Source organism: Scyliorhinus torazame, chromosome 4 (genome assembly GCF_047496885.1).
Source record: "Scyliorhinus torazame isolate Kashiwa2021f chromosome 4, sScyTor2.1, whole genome shotgun sequence".
NCBI classification, from domain to species: Eukaryota; Metazoa; Chordata; class Chondrichthyes; order Carcharhiniformes; family Scyliorhinidae; genus Scyliorhinus; species Scyliorhinus torazame.
Genome location: NC_092710.1, coordinates 206,505,045 through 206,531,914, shown reverse-complemented (window position 1 = coordinate 206,531,914; position 26,870 = coordinate 206,505,045). Strand labels below are relative to the sequence as shown.

At 49.8% G+C, this 26,870-nt stretch overlaps 1 protein-coding gene across 1 annotated transcript in view; it reads left to right on the top strand.

Moving 5' to 3' along the window:
* The window catches only part of LOC140410712 (ectonucleotide pyrophosphatase/phosphodiesterase family member 3-like), a 249,137-nt gene that overhangs the window by 48,554 nt on the left and 173,713 nt on the right, over positions 1–26,870 (top strand). Inside the window, exons 4-6 of the mRNA XM_072499153.1 lie at positions 3,231–3,356; positions 5,052–5,112; positions 22,894–22,991. Coding sequence (XP_072355254.1) covers positions 3,231–3,356; positions 5,052–5,112; positions 22,894–22,991 — 285 coding nt within the window. The remainder of the gene's footprint in view (positions 1–3,230; positions 3,357–5,051; positions 5,113–22,893; positions 22,992–26,870) is intronic.

The window sequence follows — 26,870 nt, the reverse complement described above, 5'->3', positions numbered from 1 at the left end:
ATCAGACGGGCATCGCGCGGCCCAAAGGTGCGGAATGCTCCGCATCTTTGGGGGCCAAGCCCCAACATTGAGGGGGCTAGGCCGGCGCCGGAGGGATTTCCGCCCCGCCAGCTGGCGGAAACGGCGTTTGTTGCCCCGCCAGCTGGCGCGGAAATGCGGTGCATGCGCGGGAGCGTCAGCTGACAGTTTCACGCGCATGCGCAGTGGGGAGAGTCTCTTCCGCCTCCGCCATGGTGGAGGCCGTGGCGGAGGCGGAAGGGAAAGAGTGCCCCCACGGCACAGGCCCGCCCGCGGATTGGTGGGCCCCGATCGCGGGCTAGGCCACCGTGGGGGCACCCCCCGGGGCCAGATCGCCCCGCGCTCCCCCCAGGACGTCGGAGCCCGCCCACACCGCCTGGTCCCGCCGGTAAATGCCAGCTTTGATTTACGCCGGCGGGACAGGCAATTTCTGGGCGGGACTTTGGCCCATCCGGGCCGGAGAATTGAGCCGGGGGTCCCGCCAACCGGCGCGGCCCGATTCCCGCCCCCGCCCAATCTCCGGTACCGGAGACTTCGGCGGGGGTGGGATTCACGGCGGCCAACGGCCATTCTCCGACCCGGTGGGGGGTCGGAGAATGACGCCCCTGAACTTCAGTAATTCGGACTCCACGACTAGACCTACCCATCCTCCTTGACTGAGGCCTTGTGAAGCAGGCTTCCTGCCCAAAGGACTCCCGGTCTGTCAATCAGGCTGCCTGAGGGCAAGAAACTGGCAGGCAGTTTTAAAAGTGATCTGAAGATTAAAACTGCAGGATATTATGGGCAGCACGGTGGCGCAGTGGTTAGCACTGCTGCCTCACGGCGCCGAGGTCCCAGGTTTGATACCGGCTCTGGGTCACTGTCCGTATGGAGTTTGCATATTTGTGGTGAATGTATTGCTGTAACAATTCACCATGTACATATCTGTATTACGCTGTTGCCCATGTGGGCTCCACCTATGGACCATTGTAAGGTATTACCTATGATGTAGCATGTTGGGGCCTGTGTGGGCTCCGCCCCTGGCTCCACCCCTTGAGGGGAGATATAAGAGCAGTCGCCCTGTAGGCGGCTCCCACTAACAGATCAGTCGCAGGCAGGCACTGTTCTCGTTGATTAAAGCCACAGTTTACTTCTACTCCTGGTTTTGTGTGAATTGATGGTCGCATCAATATTCTCCCCATGTTTGCGTGGGTTTTGCTCCCACAACCCAAAGATGTGCAGGGTAGGTGGATTGACCACGCTAAAATTGCCCCTTAGTTGGAAAAAATTAATTGGGCACTGTAAATTTATTTTAAAAAATAAAAACTGCAGGACTTTCGGTACCCTGCTCTTCTGAGTTTCCTGACCTCATAACAGGCCCTCTGACCAGACCTTGCTTTGGGCTAAAATCCAGGCTCTACAATTAGAAATGAAACGACCGAGGGGGCAATTCAAGTGCTATCTCTTCAACTAGATTTGTTGATCTGGTTCAATTTTTCACCCTTAGCCATATCATTCAACATTAAAAAAAAATAACAACATTCCTCTTAATTGACTTTATAGGCTGTCCCTCAAAAGACCTTTCTGACAAAATACATGTTTTGATAAACTTCTGCAGTGAAAATCTCATTTCCCTTCATTGTTCAAGCAATGATTCTCAATTTATTCCTTATTGGCAGCAATGCATCAACCAATGGAAATAGCCTTTGATTTTTACTCTTAAAATGTTTCACAACTTTGAAAACCTTTCATTAATGCTATTTAATTAAATTGGGTTTAAACTATGGGTTATAACAGCCTTTCTTCCTCCATCTAGCAAACTCAAGAAAATTACTTGGTGTGTGCAGTAAAGCGACGTGCAAAGGCTTGTATTCTTTAGGATCCCTGAACCAACCATAATTACCTCAATAGAAGTACAATCCAGATTGTAGAAAGGAGCGAGTGTTTGTTTACTTTAAAGTGTTGAAAACCAAAAATGCAACTGTCATAAAGGAAGATATTAAACTGAGCCTCTGTTGCCTGGTCCAGTGGCTCAGCCAAAGTTAAAGGGTGGGATTTTCTGGATCTTCCCGCCAGTGGGATTTTCCAGTCCTGCCAAAGTAGACCCATGCCGAGGGTTCCCTGATGTCATGGGTAATCCATGCAAATTGCCATCAACTTCGGGGGGGACCGGAAGTTCCTGCTGGTGACCAATGGCGAGCCCCCTTCGCCGTGGGAGAACCCACTACGGGGGTGCTGAAAAGCTCCGGCCAAAGTCTCGGCGTCTGTAGCGCCCGGAATGATCCTGCTACTCACCAACACTCTTTTCGTTTGGCCCCCAGCATGGAATGTCACGACAAGGTTGCACTTAGCTGTATTCCCTGCATTGAGGAGCTCCAACAAACGGAACCCCCCCCCCCCCCCCAGTGCAGGAAGAGATCGGAGCGGCATTTTCAAATGGCGCCCAATCACTCAAACACCCGACGCAACACCCGGACACCTCCAACGCCTCACCTCATCTACTCGGGGGGAGGGGCGAGGTCCTCGAGTCCCCCCGTCCCCCTACACCCTACCATATGCCGGCAGAGCACCCCGAGCCTGATTCCCAGGGTGGGCAAAACACCAGCTTGACACCTTGACACTGCTAGGCTGGGAGTGCCACCTGGGCACTCTGACAGTGCCAGGCTGTAACCCAGGTGGCACTTCCAGGATGCCATGATGGCAGTACTGAGGCATCCAGATGGCACCAGCAGTGCCAGGGTGCGAGGCTGGCAAGAGGCTGACCACCCGGGTGCCTCCAATTGCCTGGGAGACCCCCGCAAGTGCCGATTAGATCTCGTGTGGCACAACGGCCATCGGGAGTCCCGGTGGAGGTCTCTGCTGGGATCTACCGGCTGTGACCCGTCCCAATTTCAGCAGGATGCGACCGGTAACTCGTGCCCTCAGTTTCACTATTGATGTCTGTCGGCTCCTGACCAATAACCCTTTCTCAAATTAAAACAGATTAACTAGTTGTTCATATTATTGTTGCTAATATGACCTCACTATATGTAAAGGGTTTGACTATAAACCAAGTCACTGCATACACAATGATTTATTATATGTTAAATAACTTAACGTATTTGTCAGGTATAATACAATGCTCTTTCATTTAAATTCAAAATGACAGATACATGTTAATCACTGGTTGCCATTCTAACTGTTGCCATTTTCTTCTGAGGCAGCGAGATTAACTAGATATTTTTGTAATTTAGCTGAGCTCTGGACATGCACTAAGTTTCGCTGTGGTGAGATACGTTTACCCATGAGCCATTGTTCATGCTCTGATGATTGTTTGGGAAAAGGCGATTGCTGCACCGATTACAAGACTGTTTGCAAAGGTAAAGAGTTTCAACTGCTCATGTTTTAGAATTAGCCATACCCTACATACTTAACATTATAATTACTTACTGTTATGACGCCCTGGGCTAATGCGTGGTCAATTCCAACACCACTTGATCCGGAGTCACAACACGGGCACCACAGTAGCATAGTGGTTAGCACAGTTGCTTCACAGCTCCAGGGTCAATTCCCGGCTTGGGTCACTGTCTGCGCGGTGTCTGCACATTCTCCCAGTGTCTGCTTGGGTTTCCTCCGGGTGCTCCGGTTTCTTCCCACAGTCCAAAGATGTGCATGTTAGGTGGATTGACCATGCTAAATTACCCTTAGTGTCCAGAAACATTAGGTGGGGTTACTGGGTTACGGTATAGGGTGGTGGCGTGGGCTTAAATAGGGTGCTCTTTCCAAGGGCCGGTGCAGACCCGATGGGCCGAATGGCCTCCTTCTGCACAGCAAATTCTATGATTCTATGAACACCAATGAAATTAGACTTATTTAAATATCCAAGGTCTTTGAGAATGAAAATCGGTTGAGTCCAATAGACCGCATGTCCAATAGATACATTTAAAAGATCTTCAGCTTCCACCTGCAGACAGCAGGCAGCAGTGGGAGAAAACAGCTCCCTTCATTTCTGAGGTCTGATGACTTCTGGAAGTTTCTCACAAAAACATCACCCAGCAGGAACCAATCACTGATTCTTGTCAGGCAGAACACTGTCCCTAGCCAATTCATTAGTTGCCAGTTAACCAATCAAACTGATTCCCTTCAAAAGCAGTTCTTCTCATCTACTTAGTGCCGAAGAGTCTGACTTCTCCTTCTCCCACACACAAAGCCTGAGAAACAATATCCTTGTTTTAACAAGCAGGCTGTTTTAAACTTTGAGTCTTCTGCTTTCTTCTTTCAACTTGAAGGCACATTCCAATTATTGATCCACGGACCAAAACAATAAAATAAAATAAAATGAATGGGAACAAAGGAAATAGACAGGAAGGAGACAATATCAAAAATCTCTGTGAGATGTGAACCTATTTCCTCATCACATGTAGATTCAAATGTAATCTTTCCTTAATCCAGAGTGTGGCACATTTTATGCATGCTAGAAGCTACATATGTTCACACACAATGCTCTATCCTTTATAGACAGAAGGAACATGTCCACACATTGCACCTTTTTCAACTAAACAAAAGATTGATGGATAGTTATTCCCTTGTTCATTCACGATGGCAATGCCCTGACCAATCAGAGTCAACCTGCGTGTTTGAATTTGAACAAAAGCTTGGCAGTTAACTGCTCCCTGGTGCATTTCCATGACAATGTCTCTACCAAGCAGCGTCTCCTTACCAACCAAGCAGCACTGTTCTCATTCAGTATAAATGGTTCCCTTAACTATCAATACTCTTGCAAACTGCCCGATGTGTGCAAGATGAGAAATTATAACAGCGTGTCTCTTTCTTTTCAGCAATATATCTCATCAATTGAGTTTGTCTGGTCCTGTAGTGTAATTTGAGTTAAAACAGAAATTGAGGTCTCATTTGTTTGTGTCAAGCACTTGAGACAGTAGGATTCCTGCCAGTTGTAGATTTGGTTCTAGGTGATGAATACAACAATAAGTACACTTAATTTAATGAAAATACTCTGTGTGAGAGCCACTTGCAAATTGCAAAAGCTAATTTCAGTGATTTTGTTTCTTGTGCAGGGGAAACACCCTGGGTGGAAGATGAGTGTGAAGAAATCCATGCTCCTCAATGTCCAGCAGGGTAAGAGATGCTAGAATTTGAAGAACCTGTCAGATCAATGGTTGTGTGGTAGAGGGCAAAGGAAAAGGTAGCCAGATTTAGAATGATAAAATTGGACAGATTACATCAAAGGAAATCATTATTTGGTTTACCAGCAGAGTGTACATTTCATTTTATGTATATAATCAATTTTCTAACAGTCATTATACATTTGCCCAGTTAAGCAAATGCCTTAAGTGTTCTGAAATTTACAGGCCTCACTATGGTAGCACACTCACCTCTAAGTTAGAAGGTTGACTGAGGGAGTGGTAGACTGTCAGAGGTGCCATTTTACAGATGAAAGATTAAACTGAGGTCTTATCTGCTCTCCCAGGTGGATGTTAAAGATCCAGTGATAGTATTTTGTAGAAGAGCAGTTTCCTGCCTAACCAACATTGCTAAAATAGATTATCTTGTCATTTTCACATGAATATTTGTGGGACATTGCAATGTGAAAAAAAGGCTGCCAAATTTCCGACATATAATAGTGACTGCACTTGAGAAGAACTGTATTATCTGTAAAGCACTTTGGAACAGCTGGAAATCATGGAAAGTATTATAAAAATGCAAGTGTTTCTTTATGCAACATGCCTTGCAGGAAAGGCAAGTGTTAAGGGACCAACCAGGAAGGCAAGCAGAATTCTGCAGGGTTCCAGGACATGACCCAAGCATGAGCTCTCAGTTGAGCTGTGCATATAGCTGATTGGAGACAAGTACATATATTTTCTCCAGCATTACCAGCAGGTTAGGCTTCAAGTTAATAAGGTTCACGTAAGAAAAATAAATCTGTGAGCCTGAAGAGAAAACAGCAGAGTAGCCATTTGGGTAAAATTAACAGACTGTGTCAGGAAGGGACAGAGTTTAACAATGTTAAAGATAAGAGGCGAAATTCTCCGGAAACAGCGCGATGTCCGCCGACTGGCGCCCAAAACGGCGCAAATCAGTCGGGCATCGCGCCGTCCCAAAGGTGCAGAATGCTCCGCATCTTTGGGGGCCGAGCCCCAACCTTAAGGGGCTAGGCCCGCGCCGGACTAATTTCCGCCCCGCCAGCTGGCGCAAAAGGCCTTTGGTGCCCCTCCAGCTGGCGCGGAAATGAAATCTCCGGGCGGCGCATGCGCGGGGGCGTCAGCGGCCGCTGACGGCATTCCCGCGCATGCGCAGTGGAGGGAGTCTCTTCCGCCTCCGCCATGGTGGAGACCATGGCGGAGGCAGAAGGGAAAGAGTGCCCCCACGGCACAGGCCCGCCCGTGGAACGGTAGGCCCCGAGCGCGGGCCAGGCCACCATGGGGGCACCCCCGGGGCCAGATCGCCCCGCGCCCCCCTCAGGACCCCGGAGCCCGCCCGCCCGCGCCGCCTTGTCCCGCCGGTAACGTAGGTGGTTTAATCTACGCCGGCGGGACAGGCATTTTAGCGGCAGGACTTCGGCCCAGCCGGGCTGGAGAATCGCAGGGGGTGGCCCGCCAACTGGCGTGCCGTGATTCCCGCCCCCGCCGAATATCTGGTGGTGGAGAACTCGGCAACCGGCAGGGGCGGGATTCACGCCAGCCCCCGGCGATTCTCCGACCCGGCGGGTGGTCGGAGAATCTCGCCCAAGAAGTTCACACTAAAGAAAAATAGTAAAGATTCTCCGGTCGCTGGAGAATTGCGTCCCGGCGTCGGACCCGATCGCGGGTTTGAGGCCCCATTCTCTGCCCCCACACCGAGCGCCATTTCGGCGCAGAGGCTCGGAGAATCCCGGCCTATTTCTGAATACACAAAACATTTGTAACAAAGGAGATGAATGCAATGAGAGGTTTGAACACAAAGACTTCACAAAGGACAAAATAAAAAAATCATTTAACGCGATCTGGCCTTCGCAGGCAAGACCAGCATTTTTTGCCCATCCCTAGTTGTCCGTGAGAAGGTGGTGGTGAGCTGACTTCCTGAACCACTGCAGTCCATGTGGTGCAGGTACACCCACTGCTACTCGGGAGGGAGCTCCAGATTTCTGACCCTATGATAGTGAACGAACGGCGATATATTTCCAAGTCAGGGTGGTGAGCGACTTGGAGGGGAAGCTCCAAGTGGTGGGGTTCCCAGGTATCTGCTGCCCTTGTCCTTCTAGATGATAGTGGTCATGGGTTTGGAAGGTGTTGCCTAAGGAGGGATAATCCATGAAATGATAGGACAGTGAGCGTTACGTCAGTGGTAGGGAAACTACTGGAAAAGATTCATAGAGATAGGATTTACTCACATTTGGAAACAAATGAACTTATTAGTGAAGGACATTGTGGTTTTGTGAAGGGGAGGTCGTGCCTCACTAATTTGATCAAGTTTTCGAGGAAGTGACAAAGATGACAGATGAGGGAAAGGCAGTAGATGTTGCATACATGGACTTCAGTAAAGCCATTGTCAAGGTACCTCATGGTAGACTGGTAGAAAAGGTGAAGTCACTTGAGATCAGAGGAGAGCTGGCAAGTTGGATACAGAACTGGTTTGGGCACAGAAGACAGAGGGTAGCAGTAGAAGGGTGCTTTTCTGGATGGAAGGCAGTGACTAGCGGCGTTCCACAGGAATCAGTTCTGGGACCTTTGTTGTTCGTGGTGTATATAAATGGTTTGGAAGAAAATGTAGCTGGTCTGATTAGTAAGTTCGCAGACGACACAAAAATTGGCGGAGTAGCGGATACTGAAGAGGATTGTCAGAGGATACAGCAGAATATAAACTGGTTGGAATCTTGGGCGGAGAAATGGTAGATGGAATTTAATCCGGACAAGTGTGAGGTAATGCACTTTGGAAGGTCCAATGCATGTACGAATAACACTGTAAATGGTAGAACTCTTGCGAGTATTGACATGCAGAGAGATCTGGGCATGCATGTTCACCGGTCACTGAAAGTGGCAGTGCATGTGGATAAGGTGATCAAGAAGGCATATGGCATTCTGGCCTTCATCGGTCAGGGCATTGAAATTTAAAATTGGCAAGTCATGTTGCAGCTGTACAGGACCTTAGTTAGGCCTCATTCGGAATATTGTGTATAATTCTGGTCACCACACTCACTACTAGAAGAATGTGGATGCTTTGGAGAGGAAACAGAAAGGTTGACTAGACTGCTGCCTGGTATGGAGGGCATTAGCTATGAGGAGAGGTTAGATAAACCCGGTGTGTTCTCACTGGAATGACGGAGGTTGAGAGGCCACCTGACAGAGGTCTACAAGATTATGAGTGGCATGGACAGAGTGGATAGTCAGATGCTATTTCATAGGTTAGGAGAGTCAAGTACTAGGGGGACATAGGTTTAAAGTTTACAACAGAGTGCGAGGCAAGTTTTTTACACAGAGGGTGGTAAATATATGGAACGCGCTGCCTGGGGAGATGGTGGTAGCAGGTACGATAGTGGCATTTAAGGGACATCTAGACAAATATATGAATAGCGTGAGACTGGAAGGAGATGGACTCTGTAAGTGCAGATGGTTTTAGTTTAGGCAGGTACCATGGTCGGCGCAGGTTTGGACGGCCGAAGGGCCTATTCCAGTGCTGTATTTGTTCTTTGTTCTTTGAAACTTGGTGAGTTACTGCAGTGCATCTTGTAAATGGTACAGATTGCTGCTACTGTACATCAGTGGTGGAGGGAGTGAATGTTTATGGAAGGGGGCTGATTGGTCCAGAATTGTGTTGAGCTTCTTGAATGTTGTTGGAGCTGCACTCATGCAGGCAAGTGGAGAGAATTCAATTACACTCCAACTTGTGCCTTGTAGACTTTGGGGAGCCAGGATGTGAATTACTTGCCACAGGATTCTTAGCCTCTGATCTGTTCTTGTAGCCTCATTATTTACAAGTCTAGTCCAGTTCAGTTTCTGTTCAATGGTAACTCTAGGATGTTGATAGCAGGGCATTCACTGATGGTAATGCCATTGAATGTCAAGCGGCAATGGTTAGTTCCTCTCTTGTTGGAGTGGTGTGAATGTTACTTGCCACTTGTCAGCCCAAGCCTTTCCAGGTCATGTTACATTTGCACGTAGACTGCTTTGATATCTGAGGAGTCCCAAATGATGCTGAACATTGTGCAATCATCAACGAACATCCCCACATCTGACCTTATGTTGGAAGGAAGGTCATTAATGAAGCATATGAAGATAGTTGGGCCTAGGATGCTACCCTGAGGAACCTCTGCAGTGATGTCCTGGAGCTGAGATGACTGACCTCCAACCACCACAACTGTCTCCCTTTGTGCCAGGTATGACTCCAACGAGTGGAGAGTTTTCCCTCTGATTCTCATTGAATCCAGTTTTGTTAGGGTTCCTTAATGCCATACCCAATCAAATGCGGCCTTGATGTCAAGTGCAGTCACTGTCCCCTCTGGGTTCCTCTCTTTCGTCCATGTTTGAACCATGGTTGTAATGAGGTCAGGAATTGGGGTGACCCTGGTGGAATCGAAACTGAGCATCAGTGAGCAGGTTATTGCTAAGCAATTACCACTTGACAGCACTGCTGATGACCCTTTCCATCAGTTTTCTGATGATTGAAAGTAGACCGATAGGGCGGTAATTGGCCGGGATAGATTTGTCCTGTTTTTTGTGTAGAGGACATACCTGGGCAATTTTCTACATTACTAGGTAGATACCTATGTTGTAACTGTACTGAAACAGCTTGACCAGAGATGCGGCAAGTTGTGGAGCACAAGTCTTTTCAGTACTATCGCTGGAATATTGTCAGGGCCCATAGCCTTTGCAGTATCCAGTGCCTTCAGTGATATCACGTAGGGTGAATTGGCTGAAGACTGGCATCTGTGATGCTGGGGACATCTGGAGGAGACCGAGATGGATCATCCACCCAGCACTTCTGGCAGAAGATTAATGCAAATGCCTCAGCTTTGTCTAATATGCTGGACTCTTCCATCATTGAGGATGGGGATATTTGTGAAGCTTCCTCCTCCAGTGAGTTGTTTAACAGTCCATCACCATTCATAACTGGGTGTGGCAGAGCTGCACAGCTTAGATCTGATCCGTTGGTTGTAGGATTGCTTAACTCTGTCTATCACTTGTTGCTTATGCTATTTGGCGCACAAGTAGTCCCGTGCAGTAGCTTCACCAGCTTGATACTTTATTTTTTGGTATGTCTGGTGCTGCCCTTGGCTGACCCTCCTGCACTTTTCATTGAAGCAGGCTGGGTTATAATGGCAGGGTGAGGGATATGCCGGGCCATGAGGTTACAGATTGGGGCACTGCACTTCATGGATGTCCAGTCTTGAGTTTCTGGATCTATTTTGAATCTATCTCATTTAGCACGATAGTAGTGCCACACATGGACTGTATCCTCAATGTGAAGATAGGACTTTGTCTCCACAAGGACTGTGCAATGGTCATTCCTACCGATATTGTCATGGACAGATACATCTTCAACAGGCAGGTTGGTGAGGATGAGGTCTAGTATGTTTTTCCCTCTTTTTGGTTCCCTCACCCGGTGGGCTAGGGACATACCAAGGGATGGTGAAAGTTGCTATCTGTGAGGTATGTTGCTGCTATGTCAGGCTGTTGCTTGGCTCATCTGTGAGACAGCTCTCCCAACATTGGCCAAGCCCCCAGAATTTAGTAGTAACAGGGCTGGGTTTGCCATTGTCGTTTCCAGTGCCGAGGTCAAATCCGGTCTGTCTGATTTCTTTCCTTTTTTAGTGGCTTTATAGCGGTTTGATATAACTATGTGGCTGAGGGCATTTAAGAGTCAACCACATTGCTATGGATCTGGAGTCATATGTAGGCCAGATGAGGACATTAGTGAACCAGCTGGGTTTTTATAAATATTTTTTAAATTAAAGTTTTGCAAAGTTTTTCATAATAAATAGTAATAATCCTAACACAGCAAAATAGAATGAACATTAACATAGAGCAAAAAGAGAATATACAATAGCAATTGACTAGACGTGACCCCATGCGCCTCAGTCTTCCCACACCCTCCCAACGGAGCACTCACCCCCACTCCCCTACGGTCGCTGCTGCTGCTGACGTTTTAATTTTCCCTGAGAAGCCATCGGACGGTATTATGCCCCTGCTCAACAGCAGCAGTTCTGTACACTTGGCAAAATTATTTACACACATAAGTAGGCATCTGTTCGTGGTGTTGTCGCCCCTTGTTTCTCCCAGACGGAGTTCGCTGCCATTGTTGTCTCGTGCACACTTCCGCTTCTGCGGCCCTTCCGTCTTCCCCGTTTTCCCTGTTCCTGTGGACGTTAAGTTTGTTAATGTTTCCCTGCCTCCTACCTCCCCCTCCCTGGCTCTCCTCTATTGTTCCCTGTCTCGTCCCCCTACCCCCCCCCTCTCCCCACTTCTGTGCCCCCCCCCCCCACCCTGTGGTTCACCTTTCCTTCCTCTTAGATTTAGCTGTCACCCCCCCACCCCCCACTCTCCCGGTCTATCTCTCCCTCTCATGCTTTGGTTACTTTCCCCTGTTTCTTGGCTACCTGGCTATTCTTCTGCTTGTTTGTCGGCCACAAACAGGTCCTGGAACAATTGGGTGAATGGCTCCCACGTTCTGTGGAAGCTGTCGTCTGACCCTCAGGTGGCGATTTGATTTTCTCAATTTGGAGAGATTCTGAGAGGTCGGGCAGCCAGTCTGCAGCTTTGGGTGGTGCTGCTGACCGCCAGCTGAACAGGATTCTACGGCGGGCGATCAGGGAGGCACAGGCAAGGGCGTCCGCCCTCCTCCCCAGGAATAGATCTGGCTGGTCTGAAACCCCGAAGACCGCCACTTTCGGGCATGGCTCCACCCTCACCCCCACCACCTTGGACATTGCCTCGAAGAAGACTGTCCAGTACTCCACAAGTCTGGGGCAGGACCAGAACATGTGGGCGTGGTTGGCTGGGCCTCCTTGGCACCGCTCACATCTGTCCTCCACCTCCGGGAAGAACCTACTCATACGGGTTCTTGTTAAGTGGGCTCTATGTACCACTTTTATCTGTGTCAGGCTGAGCCTTGCGCACGTGGAGGTGGAGTTGACCCTGTGCAGTGCTTCGCTCCAGAGTCCCCACCCTATTTTGATCCCCAGGTCATCCTCCCACTTCATTCTTGTTGCGTCCAATACGGTGTCGGCCCTCTCTACCAGTCGGTCATACATGTCGCTACAGTTTCCTTTATCTAGTATGCTGGCGTCCAGTAACTCTTCCAGTAATGTCTGTCGTGGTGGTTGTGGATACGTCCTTGTCTCCTTTCGTAGGAAGTTTTTTAGTTGAAGGTACCTTAGCTCGTTCCCCCTGGCTAGCTGGAATTTCTCCGTCAGTTCGTCCAGTGTTGCGATCCTGCTGTCCGTGTATAGGTCCCTGACTGTCAGTGTCCCTACGCCCTGTCCCCACCTTTTGAAGGTGGCATCAGTCAGCGCTGGCGTGAACCTATAGTTGTTGCAGATGGGAGCTTTACCCGACATTCTGGTCAGGCCAAATTGCTGCCGCAGTTGGTTCCAGGAGGGTAGCTATTACCACCGGGCTACTGGAGTGTTTTTTGGGTGGGGATGGGAGCGCCACCGTGGCGAGGGCCCGGAGGGAGGTCCCCCTGCAGGAGGCCTCTTCCGCGCGTACCCATTCGGCTTCTGTCTCCTTGATCCATCCCCTTATTCACTCGGCCGTCGTCGCCCAGTGGTAAAGTTGTAGGTTTGGGAGGCCCCCCCCCGCCCCTACGAACGCCATGATTAGTTTGTCCAGTGCTTTGAAAAAGGCCTTGGGGATGTAGTTCGCGATGGATCTGAATAGGAAGAGGTACCTGGGCAGCACGTTCATTTTGATCGCCTGGACTCTCCCCGCGAGGGAGAGTGGGAGTGTGTTCCAGGTCCTTTTTTACTTCCTCTGTCAGACTGGTGAGCTTCCATTTGTGGATCCCTTTCCAGTCATGGGCTATTTGGATCCCCAGGTAGCGGAATTTGTGTTGGGCTTGTATAAACGGCAGTCCCGTTAGGGCTGCCCCACCTACTTGTGGGTGTACCGGGAAGACCTCGCCTTTGTAGCCCGAGAAGGCACCAAACTCTTTCAGGAGCGCGATGATTCCGTCCATGCTGCCCTGTGGGTCCGAAATGTAGAGGAGCAGGTCATCTGCATAGAGTGAAACTCTGTGCTCTCTGCCTCCCCTTCAGATCCCACTCCAGCTTTTTGCTGCTCTGAGCGCGATTGCTAGCGGTTCGATCGCGAAAGCGAACAGCAGCGGGGACAGTGGGCATCCTTGTCTGGTGCCCCTGTGCAGCTGGAAGTATCGGGAGTTGGTATTATTGGTCTGTACGCTCGACATTGGAGCGTTGTATCGGAGCTTTACCCAGGAGGTGAACCCTGTTCCAAGCCCGAACCGCTCCAGCAGCTCTATGAGGTATTTCCATTTGACTCTGTCGAAGGCCTTTTCTGCGTCTAGGGAGACGATCACCTCTGGTGTTCTCTCCGTGGAGGGGGTCATTATCACGTTCATCAGGCGCCTGATGTTCGAGGTAGGCTGTCTACCTTTGACAAAGCCCGTCTGGTCCTCTGCGACCACCTCAGGTACACAGTCTTCTAACCTTTTGGCTAAGATTTTGGCCAGTATTTTGGTATCTGCGTTCAGCTGTGAGATGGGTCTGTATGATCCACATTCCGTTGGATCTTTGTCTTTCTTAGGTATCAGCGAGATTGAGGCCTGTGCTAGCGTGGGTGGCAGTGTGCCCCTCGCTAGCGAGTCTGTGAACATCTCCCGCAGGTGCGGGGCCAGTGCTGTCGCAAATTTTTTTTAGAAGTCCGCCGGGAACCCGTCGGGTCCCAGCACCTTCCCCGCCTGCATGGAGCTAATGCTGTCCATGATCTCTCCCAGTGCTAGTGGTGCTTCCAGGCCCCGTTTTCTGCCCTCCCCCACGACTGGTATGTCCAGTCCATCAAGGAACCGTTTCATCCCGGACTCCCCCATTGGGGTCTCTGAGGTGTACAGCCCTTGGTAGAAGGCCTTGAAGGTTTTGTTGATCTTTTCTGGTTCTGTTTCTAGCGTGCCTCTGGTATCCCTGATTTGTGCAATTTCTCTGGTGGCTGCCTGCTTTCTCAGCTGGTGTGCCAACAGGCGGCTGGCTTTGTCTCCGTGTTCGTATAGGGTCCCACATGCCTGGTGGAGTTGGTGCACTGCTTTCCTGGTGGAGAGCAGGTCAAAGTTCCTTTGTAGCTCTTTCCTCTCCGCCAGGGGCTCTACGGTCGGGGCCTCGGAATATATACGGTCTACCTCCAGTATGGAGTCGACCAGCTGCTGCTTAGCCACCCTTTCCTCTCTATCTCTTTGCGCTTTGAAAGCGATGATTTCCCCTCTTAGTACGGCCTTTAGTGCTTCCCAGAAAGTGGAGGGTGAGACCTCCCCCTTCTGGTTGTTCTCTGTGTACTCTGCTATGGCCCATGATAACCTTTCGTTGAAGCCTTGTCCGCTAGTAGTCCAACCTCCATGTGGGGCGTTGGGCCCTGCCCGTCTCCAGCCTCACGTCCATGTAGTGTGGAGCGTGGTCTGATATCACAATTGTGGATTATTCCACTTTGTCTATCCCCAGAAGCACCGTTTTCCCCACCACAAAGAAGTCAGTTCTGGTGTACACGTTGTGTACAGGGGAGAAGAAGGAGAATTCCTTCTCCCCCGGTTGGGCGAACCTCCAGGGGTCCACCGCTCCCATCTGCTCCATAAAGTGACCGAGTTCCCTTGCCATGCTTGAGGTTTTCCCCGTTTTGGGGTTTGATCTGTCTGTCTTTGGGTCCTGTACACAGTTGAAGTCCCCCTCCATGATTAGTCGATGCATCGCTATGTCAGGGATTTCTGCCATGGTCTTCTTGATGAAGCTCGTGTCGTCCCAGTTGGGTGCGTACACGTTCACTAGTACTACCGGTGCCCCATCCAGGGAACTGCTGACCATGACGTACCGTTCCCCTGGGTCCGTAACCGTCTTTGTCGCCCTAAACATCGTCCTCTTGTTGATCAGTATTGCCACCCCCCTGGACCTCGTCCCATAGCAGGAATGGTAGGTTTGTCCCGCCCAGCCCTTCCTTACCCGCAGTCGGTCCTGCTCTCTCAGGTGTATCTCTTGGAGGAAGACTATGTCGGCCCTCATATTTCTTAGGTGGTTGAGGACTCTGGATCTCTTCACTGGGCCGTTGAGTCCCCTTATGTTCCAGGTGACTATCCTGGTGGGGGGTCTCTGCCCCCTCGCTCCTGTGGGATTAGCCACACTTACCTGGTGGACGCGCTCCTGCTCCCTGGGGTTTCCCTTTGTTAGGGGGCCGTCCAGGATGGCCACTGTCACCGCTCTCTCCATGCGGTAGGGTCCATGTGCTCCAGGGTTTTTCATTGTCCCGGGGGCACCCGACACGGCCGCCCACTGTGCGTCTGCCATGCGGGTAGTCCCCTGCATTCTGGGGTCTCCCTTCGCCTAGAGAGCGTACTGGGTGGGTGCTTGCAGCGATTCCTTGTTTCGAGCCCTTGGTTGTGGCACTTTGTAGCCCAATTCCTTTTCCATCCCTGTTTGTCCCTCCTTCCCTGTGTCGCCCCTCCCTGGTCTCTCCCTCCCTGTGTCCTCCCCCCCGCCCCCCTCCCGGTCTCTCCCCTTTCCCCCCTCTCCCTTGTACCCCTCCTTTGTCCCTCTTTCCCCTGTTCCTGTCCCAGTTTGCTCTCCCGTCTCTGTTGAGTGGTCCCCCCCACCCCCAGCCTGGCGCCTTCCCCCCTGTTGGGGGCGCGCTGCGGCCTTGCTTTGTTCCATGCCCCCAGCGCTAGCTTCCCCGCTAGTACGGTGGCCCCCCTCTCGGGAGTTACTGTCTCGCTTCTCCCCTGCCCGGCCTCTACGGTTTTCTGCCCACTCTTCCCCTGTCCTACCCTGCACTCCTCTCGCTTGCTCTCCTTTCTCCGCTACTCTTGTTCCCTCGTGCTGCGGCCTGGCCTCCCACCTGAAGCGGTCGCTCGGGCAGTGGTTTGTTCTTTGTTCAGGGTGCGCTTGTCATGACGGGGGCGAGGGGGCCTGGCGTTGCCTCCCCCTCCCCTCCCCCCCGTCGGCATGTTGTTGCCCCTTGCCAGGGGCCCCTTATTTCTACCTTCGCTGGTGGTTTTCCAGCCCGTGTTCCTCGACAAACTTGTTTGCTTCGGCTGGGGCTGTAAAGAAGTATTCTCTTTCTTGGTATGTGACCCAGAATTTCGCTGGGTACAGCTTCCAAAACGCACATTGCTCTTGTGAAGAGCTGCTTTTGCTCTGTTAAACTTGGCCCGTCTCCTTTAGGTCTGCCCCAATGTCCTCGTAAATTCTAATGGCGCGTCCTTCCCATTTGCAGGTTCTGTTTTTCCTGGCCCAGTTCAGGATTGTTTCCCTATCTTGGTCCCGGTGCAGTTTAGCTATAACTGCTCTTGGGTGTTCCCCTGCTTTGGGCTTCGGGCGCAGTGACCGGTGTGCTCTGTCCATTTCTGGTGGGCTGGGAAAGGTTTTCTTCCCCACTAAGTTGCCCAGCATCTCGGCCACGTATGTTGTGGGGCTTCTACCCTCGATCCCCTCTGGTAGGCCCGCTATCCTGATATTTTGCCTCCTCGAGCGGTTTTCCTGGTCGTCCACTCTGCCCTTCAGGCTCCCCTGTGTTGTGCCCAGTCTCGCCACCTCCCTCTCCAGGGCCGTGATCCGGTCGCTCACGTCAGTCGCTGCTTTCTCCAGCTACTTGATGGTCGACTCTTGGGCTTCCAGTTTCTCACCTTGGGCGTCCAATGTCTCCTCTGTTCTGCCCAGGGCCTGCTGCACCTCCGTCAGGGCCTTGGCCATTGCTGCCTGCAGTGTGGCCTCTATGTCTGCCCTAGCCTCTGCCTTGTTTAGCTGCTGAAGTTCCCTCAGCGCATCGGCAAAGGCTGCCTTCCAGTTCCAGCTCCCTACTGGCCCCGGGGGAGACCGCACCTGTCTGCCCAGCTCTTTTTGATGAGGCGATACTTCCGTTCTGCTGCTTTGTGCGCTGATTGGCTCGTCTGAACTGGCTCGCCCACTGCCCCGTCTGCCTTTGGTGCCCCTTCTCCCTCTGCTTTGGCTCCCTTCTGGTACTTCCCCCCACCCCCCTTTATTTATTTATTTATATATTTTATTTTTTCTCCCACTTCCCTTTTTCTTCTCCCCTCCCTTCTCTCCTTAACCACTTTATTTTTCCTCTTTTATAAAATTCTTCTCAGGTGAACTTGTTTTGGGTCGGTCGGTCCCCGCTGCTGGATCCGGGCCGCCGCTCGTCGCACCCTGCGCTCTCCTGCTGGATGGGGGGGGGTCGTCGGTCGTTCCTTCCTCCCTGCAGGTTCGGCCCCCGCTTTGGTCTTGGCCGCCGCTTCGGTCCTGGCCACCACTTGTCGTGCCCTGCGCTCTGCTGCCGTGCGTGGGGGGAGGGGGGGGGGGGGTGGGGGTTGCCGCCGGATCACTCCTCTCCCGAGGGCTCAGTTCCCCTGCTCCTGATTTTGCGGGACTTTAATTTTTTTTTATCCGGAGGCCCCCTGAAAAAGCCCCGACTTCGTGGACCTGAGGGAGCCTTTTTGCTGCGACCACTCCGCTCACGAATGCCACCGGAAGTCACTAGCTGGGTTTTTTACGACAATCACAATGGTTTCATGGTCATTATTAGACTTGTAATTCCAGATATTGATTGGATTGAATTTGTACCATCTGTCATGGCGGGATTCGAATGCAGGTCCCCAGAGTATTACCCTGGGTCTCTGGATCACCAGTCCAGTACAAATCGGTTCGACTAGGTTTCCAATTCACTTCTTGGCTCCTGAACCACCCATTGGGACTTCAAGCTGCCCAAAGCTCCTGCTACTCTCAAGTCCTGGATTAAAGGGCAGCACGGTAGCATTGTGGATAGCACAATTGCTTCACAGCTCCAGGGTCCCAGGTTCGATTCCGGCTTGGGTCACTGTCTGTGCGGAGTCTGCACATCCTCCCCGTGTGTGCGTGGGTTTTCTCCGGGTGCTCCGGTTTCCTCCCACAGTCCAAAGATGTGCAGGTTAGGTGGATTGGCCATGATACATTGCCCTTAGTGTCCAAAATTGCCCTTAGTGTTGGGTGGGGTTGCTGGGTTATGGGGATAGGGTGGAGGTGTTGACCTTGGGTAGGGTGCTCTTTCCAAGAGCCAGTGCAGACTCGATGGGCTGAATGGCCTCCTTCTGTACTGTAAATTCTATGATCTATGATCTAATTCTGCCTACTTTCTCCCATGCCTCATGGCATCTGGCTCTGCCCCTCAGCTTGTCAAAGACATTGCTCCCAGTAAGATGGGGCTCACATGAGGCCAACCAATTCCCCTGCTCTGTGTTCTCCCACAATCACCACCAGCTCGCAGAAGATCCGCCACATGAATTAATAGCAAAAATGGCGATAAATGCTTAGAGTTGGAACGGGGTTATCGTGGGCAGCACAGTAGCACAGCGGTTAGCACTGTTGTTTCACAGCTTCAGGGTTCCAGGTTCGATTCCCGGCTTGGGTCAATGTCTGTGCAGAGTCTGTACGTTCTCCCTGTGTCCGCGTGGGTTTCCTCCGGTTTCCTCCCACAAGCCCCGAAAGACGTGCTGTTCGGCGAATTGGACATTCTGAATTCTCCCTCAGTGTACCTGAACAGGCGCTGGAATGTGGCGACTAGGGGCTTTTCACAGTAACTTCATTGCAGTGTTAATGTAAGCCTACTTGTGACAATAAAGATTATTATTATTATGGGTGGGGGGAAAGAGACACTGGGGAGGGGTGAGTCATGTCAGAATGGTGGGACGGAGATCTGTGAGGATGGAGTGAGAATGGCGGGGGGAGTGGTGGAGGAGGCCGGGATGGGTTTGGATCGGACCTGTAGGAAGATGCTGGGGTTGGACCTGGAGTCAGACTGTAAGGTGGAGTGGGATGTTTTTTTCCTTCCAACTCTTTCAGAATAGCTGGCAGAACCATCTGGAATTAGTGATTTAAATCACTTCTGTCGCATGGTTCCCAATGCAGCACAATTATCCAGAGTAAGTTAGCAATTGTGGACAATTGCTGGGTAAACCTTACATGAGACACTCCTGGAGGAATTCCCCAGCACATCATTGGAGTACCCCCTAAATGTGACAATGGGGAACCAGGATGTTATGGGCTAATGTTGGACTGATTATGAATAATTAATTTTAGTAAAGAAAAGGTACTGGAGCAATTAATTGGACTAAAACCAATACACCCACTGAACTGATGGCTTACATCATAGGGTTTTAAAAGAGGTGGCTGAAGAGATACAAGATGCATTGGTTTTAATCTTCCAAAATCCCCTTTGTGGTAATCCCCACGAGGACTAATATATCTTCCCGTCGGCCTCATGGCGTATTGGTTTCCCTGGTAACAGACAGAGGCCCGCCCAGTTGGGACTCATTAACTGAGTCCTTTTAATGCCCGCCCTGAACCGGGAATGCTGATAATCCCGGGTGAGGACTCTACTGCTGTACACCACGGGACTGGCTTTTCTTTTGTGTTGTAAATTAACTCCGTTCGCATTCCTGCTCGTGTCTCCTGGATTTTCACACTGGCGATGAGGAGCAAGAAAAAAATTCTGGTCAGCCTTTCCATCATCAAACGATTCCGGTAGGAAAAAGACAATGAGATTCCGAAAATGCTGCAATTTGGTAAAATAGAATCATATGATGGGCGTAGAGGGTATGCCGAAAGAATGCGATACTTCTTTCAGACAAACGGCATAGAAGGTGAAGACTGACAGAAGGTACCCATGGGAATGGCCAGGGAGACCCTGGGTATGGGTGCATGCAGATTTCGCTGGACAGTTCATGGGATCTATGTTTCTAATCTTAATTGGCACGCATTCCAAATGGATGGGCATGCATCATATGTCCTCCACTACTTCCAGTGCCACCATAGAGAGACTCCGACAGTCATTCGGCACCCACGGAACATTGGAGGTCCTTGTAATGAACAATGAGACACTGTTCACCAGCAGGGAATTCCAGGCATTTATAAAGACTAATGGAATGAAGCACATCCGTACAGCACCATATCACCCATCCTCAAATGAGCTAGCTGAACAGGCGATCCCAAAATTGAAAAATGGCATGTAGAGCAAACAACAGGCCTGTTCGAGACAAAACTAGCATTGTTCCCCCTTAATTATAGGACCATGCCACATACCACACCAGGAGTTGCACCAGCAGAACTATCAATGGGTCGGCGTCTCCAGACCAGACTCAGCTTACTATTGCCAACTTAAATGGGAAGGTAGAGTTGAAGCAAGTGGCCCAGAAGAAAAACCACGACAGGCGGAGGAGACCTGATGGGGTCTTTAGGCCGAGAGACACTGTTCACTTTCACAACTTCAAATTCGGCTCCCCTTGGATCCCAGTGGTCGTAATAGAGAAAATGGGCCCATATCATATAAGGTAAAGAATAAGAGAGACCTTAATAAACCATGTAGACCACCTCAGAAGCAGGGAAACCCCCACTGAGGAAACAACTCCTGGGGTAATGGCAACCTCAACATTCTTCATAAAGGCCTATAGGCAGGGCCCGAGAGTCAGACAGCAAGATGACAAGGACTAGGGCTCCGAAATGGAAGTAGAAGTGACAGAACCCCAGCCGGAGGTCACCGTCGAGGAAGAGTGCCCAGCAGCGGTCCATGGAAGATCACTGATAAATCTCCCCATGGGGCTCGTGGAATACAAGTTTCCCTGGTAACAGGCAGTGACCCATATGGGACTCGTTAGCTGAGCCCCTTAAATGCTAACCCTAACTTGACTGAGTGCTGGGAGTCCCGGGCTGAGACTCTATTGCTATACACCTTGGGAGTGCCTTTGTTTTTGTATTGTAAATAAACTATGTTAGCCTGCCTGTTCGGGTCTCCCGGATTATGACACTCTTGATCCTAGAATGGGTTCTTTGGATTTCAAGGTACTGTTCAAAAAAGGAGGGAGATAGAAAATAAAGAACTCTAGACCAGTTAGCCTGACATCAGTACCAGGTAAAATGCTAGAATCTATTATTTAAGCCTATGGGTGTACCTACAGCTCAGGGGTTCAAGCAGGCAGTTGACTGCCAGATTCTCAAGGGCAACAATGGATGGGCAATAAATGCTATCCTAGCCAGCGACGGCCACATCCTGTAAATTAATATTTAAACATTAAGGATATGGTAACAGGTTACTTAAGAAATCCGAATTTGATTAGGCATAATTGACTGAGATTTATGAAAAGGAAATTGTATTGACAAATGTATAACAAGACTGCATTTGGTAGATTGTTAGGCACACATGGCAATAAGCAGAAACATGGTGCTAATCGAGAGGTCCAGCCATGTTCGTATTGAATGGTGGAGCAGGTTTGAAGGTCCCTGTATTCTACTCCTTCCCCTATTTTGTTTGATCTTACATTCCTATCAGACAATATTCTGGTTGGGGCCAAGGAAGTTGCTAAGCTGGGAATTTCTTTCTCTGAAGTCATAATTTGTGTTGTTGGAGACTACGGATAATATTTAATGGAGGCAATTGGCAGGGGGGGGGGGGGTCTCATCTGCCCACATTACTTCTTTTCAGAAAAGCCTGCCATGTGAATTGCATTCAGGCATTTAAATGGGCACCTATGAACCTACCCCAGGATAAGGGACACGGGGGCAGAAATCCCTCTTGTGGAGAGCTGCTGGCCAATTAGAGGCTGGCAGCTGTTGTTGCAGGCATGCAGTCAGGAAGGTAATGGCCCAAGAATCAGGGGAAAGTAGTCAAAGCATGAGAGGGAGAGATAGACCGGGAGAGGGGGGTGGGGGAAGCAGCTAAACCTAAGAGGAAAGAAACGTGAACCACAGGAGGGGGGGGGAGGGGGCAGAAGCATGGGGGGGTGGGGGAGGGAAGAGACAGGGAACAAGAGAGGAGAACCAGGCGGTGGGGGGAGGCAGGGAAATGATAGCCGGAAGGAGGGCACGGGATACGATAACAAACTTGGCATCTCCAGGAACAGAGAGCAAGGAGAATACAGGCAAAAGACAGGAGGAATGGCTGAAGCGGAGTTGAGCGCGAGATGACAATGGCAGCGAGATCCGTCTGGGAGAAGCAAGTGACAACATCAATACCAAACCCATTCAAGTATTGCCCGCTGTAATTGTTTCTCCGGCACCCAAATGTATATTTACCTCCCCAGTCTCCACCTCCCCCCCCTTTGAACGAGTGACCACCCTCTCCCGCCCACCTACCCTACCCCACCTTGGTAGAATGCCAGATGAGAGTCCCCGTCCATCCCTGGGTGAATACCAGCAGACATGGGATGAGGACCTTAAGTGGGCATTGATTGCCCGCTTGTGTGCCTCAATGGTCAGCAGTGCAGGAAGACTGTCCTCCGGCCTTCCCACCATGGATTTAATTGAGGCTGAAGTGAGGAGGCGGCAGCGGCCCCACCCACCACCCTCTCACCGAATTGAATGCCCATGCCACCAAATTCACCACGGTGTGGGCATTAAATTCCACCCCATACCTTGTGAAAAATGAAGCTCTGCCTGAAACAAGCAACCCTGGAAATGCAAAGGGCAGGCTGGCTGAACTAATTTTACAGCACTATCAGTAATTTAAGGCTGGAAATATGCAAGAAATGTTAATACATTTTTGGGGCTTTTTTCTGTAGCTTTGCAGACACAGCAAGCCTATATGCAGTTTTTTGTTATGCACTCTTTTTACTAGTTGACCTTGAACAGTATGATCAGCATTTTAGGTTTGCTGTTGAATTTAGTGTGAGAAAAAGGTGTGATGTATTCTTTATTACACTGTTGTAAATTAAATAGAGATAATATAACATGTGGTCTTTGATCTTCAGGTTTTCTCGCCCACCTCTGATATTGGTTTCATTAGATGGTTTCAGAGCCGAGTATTTAACGACATGGTACAGCTTGTTGCCAGCTATTGAGAAACTCAGTAAGTAACTAGAAACAGAAACAAACTGAAAGCCTCCAACCGGCTGGAATATATACTTATCCTCAAAATCATACACTGTCAGAGTAAACTATACTTTTGGGTTGATAACCAAAGTACTAACAAATTCATAAGAACCTCTCCTGCTGGCTATTTTAGCAAAAGCAATAATAAATGGATTAACGTCTTTATATAAAAAGAAATCTGGACAAATGTTTTGTTACCGATAACATACAGCACAGTTTCAATCCAATTGTTTTTTTCCATAATTTAACTTTTCCAAATCTGTGTCATAATTATACGGAAAATGCACTCAAATGTTATTTTTCAAAATCCTGAGAACATCCTTGAGATATGTTTTTTTTAAAATAATCATGATGAAATGCTCATTTTAAAAATGCAGGTTGAAATTCTGACCACTTCCCTGATTTTAAGATATAAATGATACTTTTTAAAAAACATTATGGAATTGAGATTCAAACCAGACTAAGTGTTCATTCGGTGATTCACGACCTGCCCATGCCCATTCTGTTGGAGAAGGGGAGCACATAAATTTGGTGCTCCTACTTCTGTACTCTGATTGTGAGGCTGAGTGGGTTTCCTTACTGATGGCTGCCTCTGCAGTCAGTAGGGAGACAGGGAATCTTGTACTTCAACTATATGAAACAAGAAGCACTCTAAAGACAGAAGGTCGCTTTTGAAGGAAAGTTGCAATGAATAAGCTTGCCGCCCGGGGTGGCAGGGAGCACAGTGGTTAGCACTGCTGCCTCACAGCGCCAGGGACCCAGTTTCAAATCTGGCCTTGGGTGACAGTCTCTGTGGCGTTTGCACTTTCTCCCTGTGTCTGCGTGGGTTTCCTCCGGGTGCTCCGGTTTCCTCCCACAGTCCAGATATATGCAGGTTAGGTGGATTGGCCATGATAAATTGCCCTTTAGTTTCCGAAAATTTGCAAGTTAGATGACCTTACAGGTTCTCTTTCAGAGGATCGGTGCCGAGTCGATGGGCCAGATGGCCTCCTTCCGCCCTGTAGGAATTCCATTCTGTTCTAAATTAAAAGATGGAAGATTGATCACCAGTGCACAAGGAAGGTTCCAGAGTGTCAGCGCGGTGCTAGAGAAAACAGTGTTTGAGGTAGGCAGCAGGAGACACTATGGATTCATTGGACTGGGGCGGGGGTGGGACAGGAGGTCCTGAAAGACTACTCTTAGTGAATGGGAGCAAATGACTTGGAGAGTCAACTTTTGGAGTCTGAAACCAAGGACCCAACAGCTGTGCTACAAAAGTCTAATATTGATCTTACTTGGGTGGTCAATGGCTATGAACGCACCTTCGTAGAAAATCTCCTACTCCCCACACGACACCAGCTTTTCATTCTGCTCAATGCAACACACCCCAACACCCCAGCAGCGCTCACTGGTTCTCAGAATTCATGTCTAACATTCAGAGACTCCACCTCACCCTTGAACACCTTCTAATGCTGCTAGCCTCGCACCCACCTCTCGCTGCCTACACATACCTCCAATTATTAGTCAGGACAGGCACATAAACACAGTGTCGCATGACCACTGACATACTGCCCCCTCTCTTGCAGTAGAAGGTGAACAGCAGGGAAGGAGCAGGCAAAGGACAAGGCCACCCACATCTCCAGTACCTTATAGATGGTATGGTTCCCAGCGCCATGGTGCCAGCTGTGATGGGACTGTGACATCCAACAGGGCCTGGTTTAGCACAGGGGCTGGTTTAGCACAGGGTGAAATTGCTGGCTTTTAAAGCAGACCAAGGCAGGCCAGCAGCACGGTTCAATTCCCGTACCAGACTCCCCGAACAGGCGCTGGAATGTGGCGACTAGGGGCTTTTCACAGTAACTTCATTTGAAGCCTACTTGTGACAATAAGCGATTTTCATTTCATTTCAACATCAGTAAGAGCATTGAGAATGAAGGCATTTTTCTTCCTTATGCCCTTCTCAAATAACAGCTCATCCTTATCCTGTTATCTGCAAAGATGAGCAAACTGCAGATGGTGTGACAATGGGCCTCCTGCTTCCCACCTCAACTTTCTTCCCCCGTACCCACTTTCCTCTTCAGAGTTCCTGGTTTTCAGACACCCAAGAACCTGCCCAGGCACAGGAGTGCCAGGAGAAGGAAAGCAAGCAGCACCGATAAAGAAGGACTGTCTCTTGACTTGACACTTACAGCCAGCAGCTCAGAGAATTCATTTACTTCAGAGGCAAGTATAGGATTGAAATCAGCACATGGTGAATCGTCTGGGCATAGTTCGTTACTAACAAAGCATTGTTAGATATAACAGTTGGGGCGAAGGGGATCGAAGGATATGGGGGAAGTCGGGATTAGGCTGTTCAGTTGGATGATCAGCCACGATCATAATGAATGGCGGAGCAGGTTCAAAGGGCCGAATGGCCTCCTCCTGCGCCTATTTTCTATGTTTCTATGAGTAGGCTACAGCCAGGCCAGGGATAAACCACTGCTGATGAGACTCATTTGGGAGAAGGTTGATGAGCCTACACACCGAGTTAATGGGTATATTGGCTTTCAGACAGTTTCCTGTCACTGATTCGGAGCAAGAAAGTGTCCAGCTTCAAATTGGCAGAGGACATTGCATACAGTATACCATCTCTGCAGCTTCTGCTCCACCTCCCTGTTGTGCTGCCCCCAAACTTGTTGGAGTCTTTCTATGGACAGGTCACCAAATGTTGTGCCTTCCCCATGAGCAGCAGTACCCCTTACCAAAACCCAGAACTCACCAGAACACCTTCAAAAACACTCCAGAGTATTTTCATGCATTTTGTTGCAATAGAAGTTCCTAAATATTGCCTTATATGCAATCTGTTGTGTTGTTCACCCTGGGGTAACACGGATTGCACACGATGCAATTAACTGATCAAATATACACCAAACGTGGGCGTTGGTTCAATATGAGATTTATTGAACTCCAGTAACGAAACACACAGCTGCCTGTGGGTTGACTCTCTTCTACCCTAAGTAAACTAAAGTTAACCAGGCTAGCTCTGATCCACATGTAGAAGGTGTTGAATGATTTGTACACCCTGACTGTTACTATAGCTATCACCAGCGGAAAGAGGCAGAGCGCTGATGCCTCATGTGTTTTATAGGTGCAAGTCCCCCTCTGGTGTTCTGTCTGGTGATTGGTTGTGTTCTGTTCTGTACATTGATTGGCTCACCTGGGTGTCTGTCACTGCCTGCTTTTACCTCATGATGTGCATGGTGCATATTATGACATCCCCCTTTAAAAAAAAATGTGTTGGCTGCTTAGAGCAGACACGACATATTTACAAGAGTAACTATGTACAAAATCGGTGAGTGGATGGATATGTACATGTAAGGTGTCTAGCGTGCAGAAACATAACAGCATATATACAAGGAACTATTTATAAGTCCCGTCGTTGAGGCTGTCGACGGATTCTCATGGACCGCCGGAGAGGTGGAGGTGGAGACGATGTTGTCTTGACCGGTTGGCATGCAGCCAGATTGATGGCCTCGTGAAGCGAGGCAGAATGTCTGGATCGGGCAGAATGACATCTGGGAAAGTGAGATCCGGTGGTGGGCAGGCAAGTTTGCGTAGTGCCCTTCTGATGCGCCGGACAATAGATCCATCAGCCATGCGAACCACAAACGACCTGGGAGCAGCCTGTCGAACAACAACAGCTGGAGCTGACCAGCCTCCACCAGGCAACTGGATGCGAACAGCGTACTTCGGAGAGAGCACCGGCAGATCCGTAGCGTGAGCATCATATGTTATCTTTTGCCGGGTTCTGATCTGCTGCATCTTTTGCAGCACTGGAAGGTGATCCAGGTCAGGCACATGAATGGCCGACACAGGCATCCGCAGCTTACGATTCATT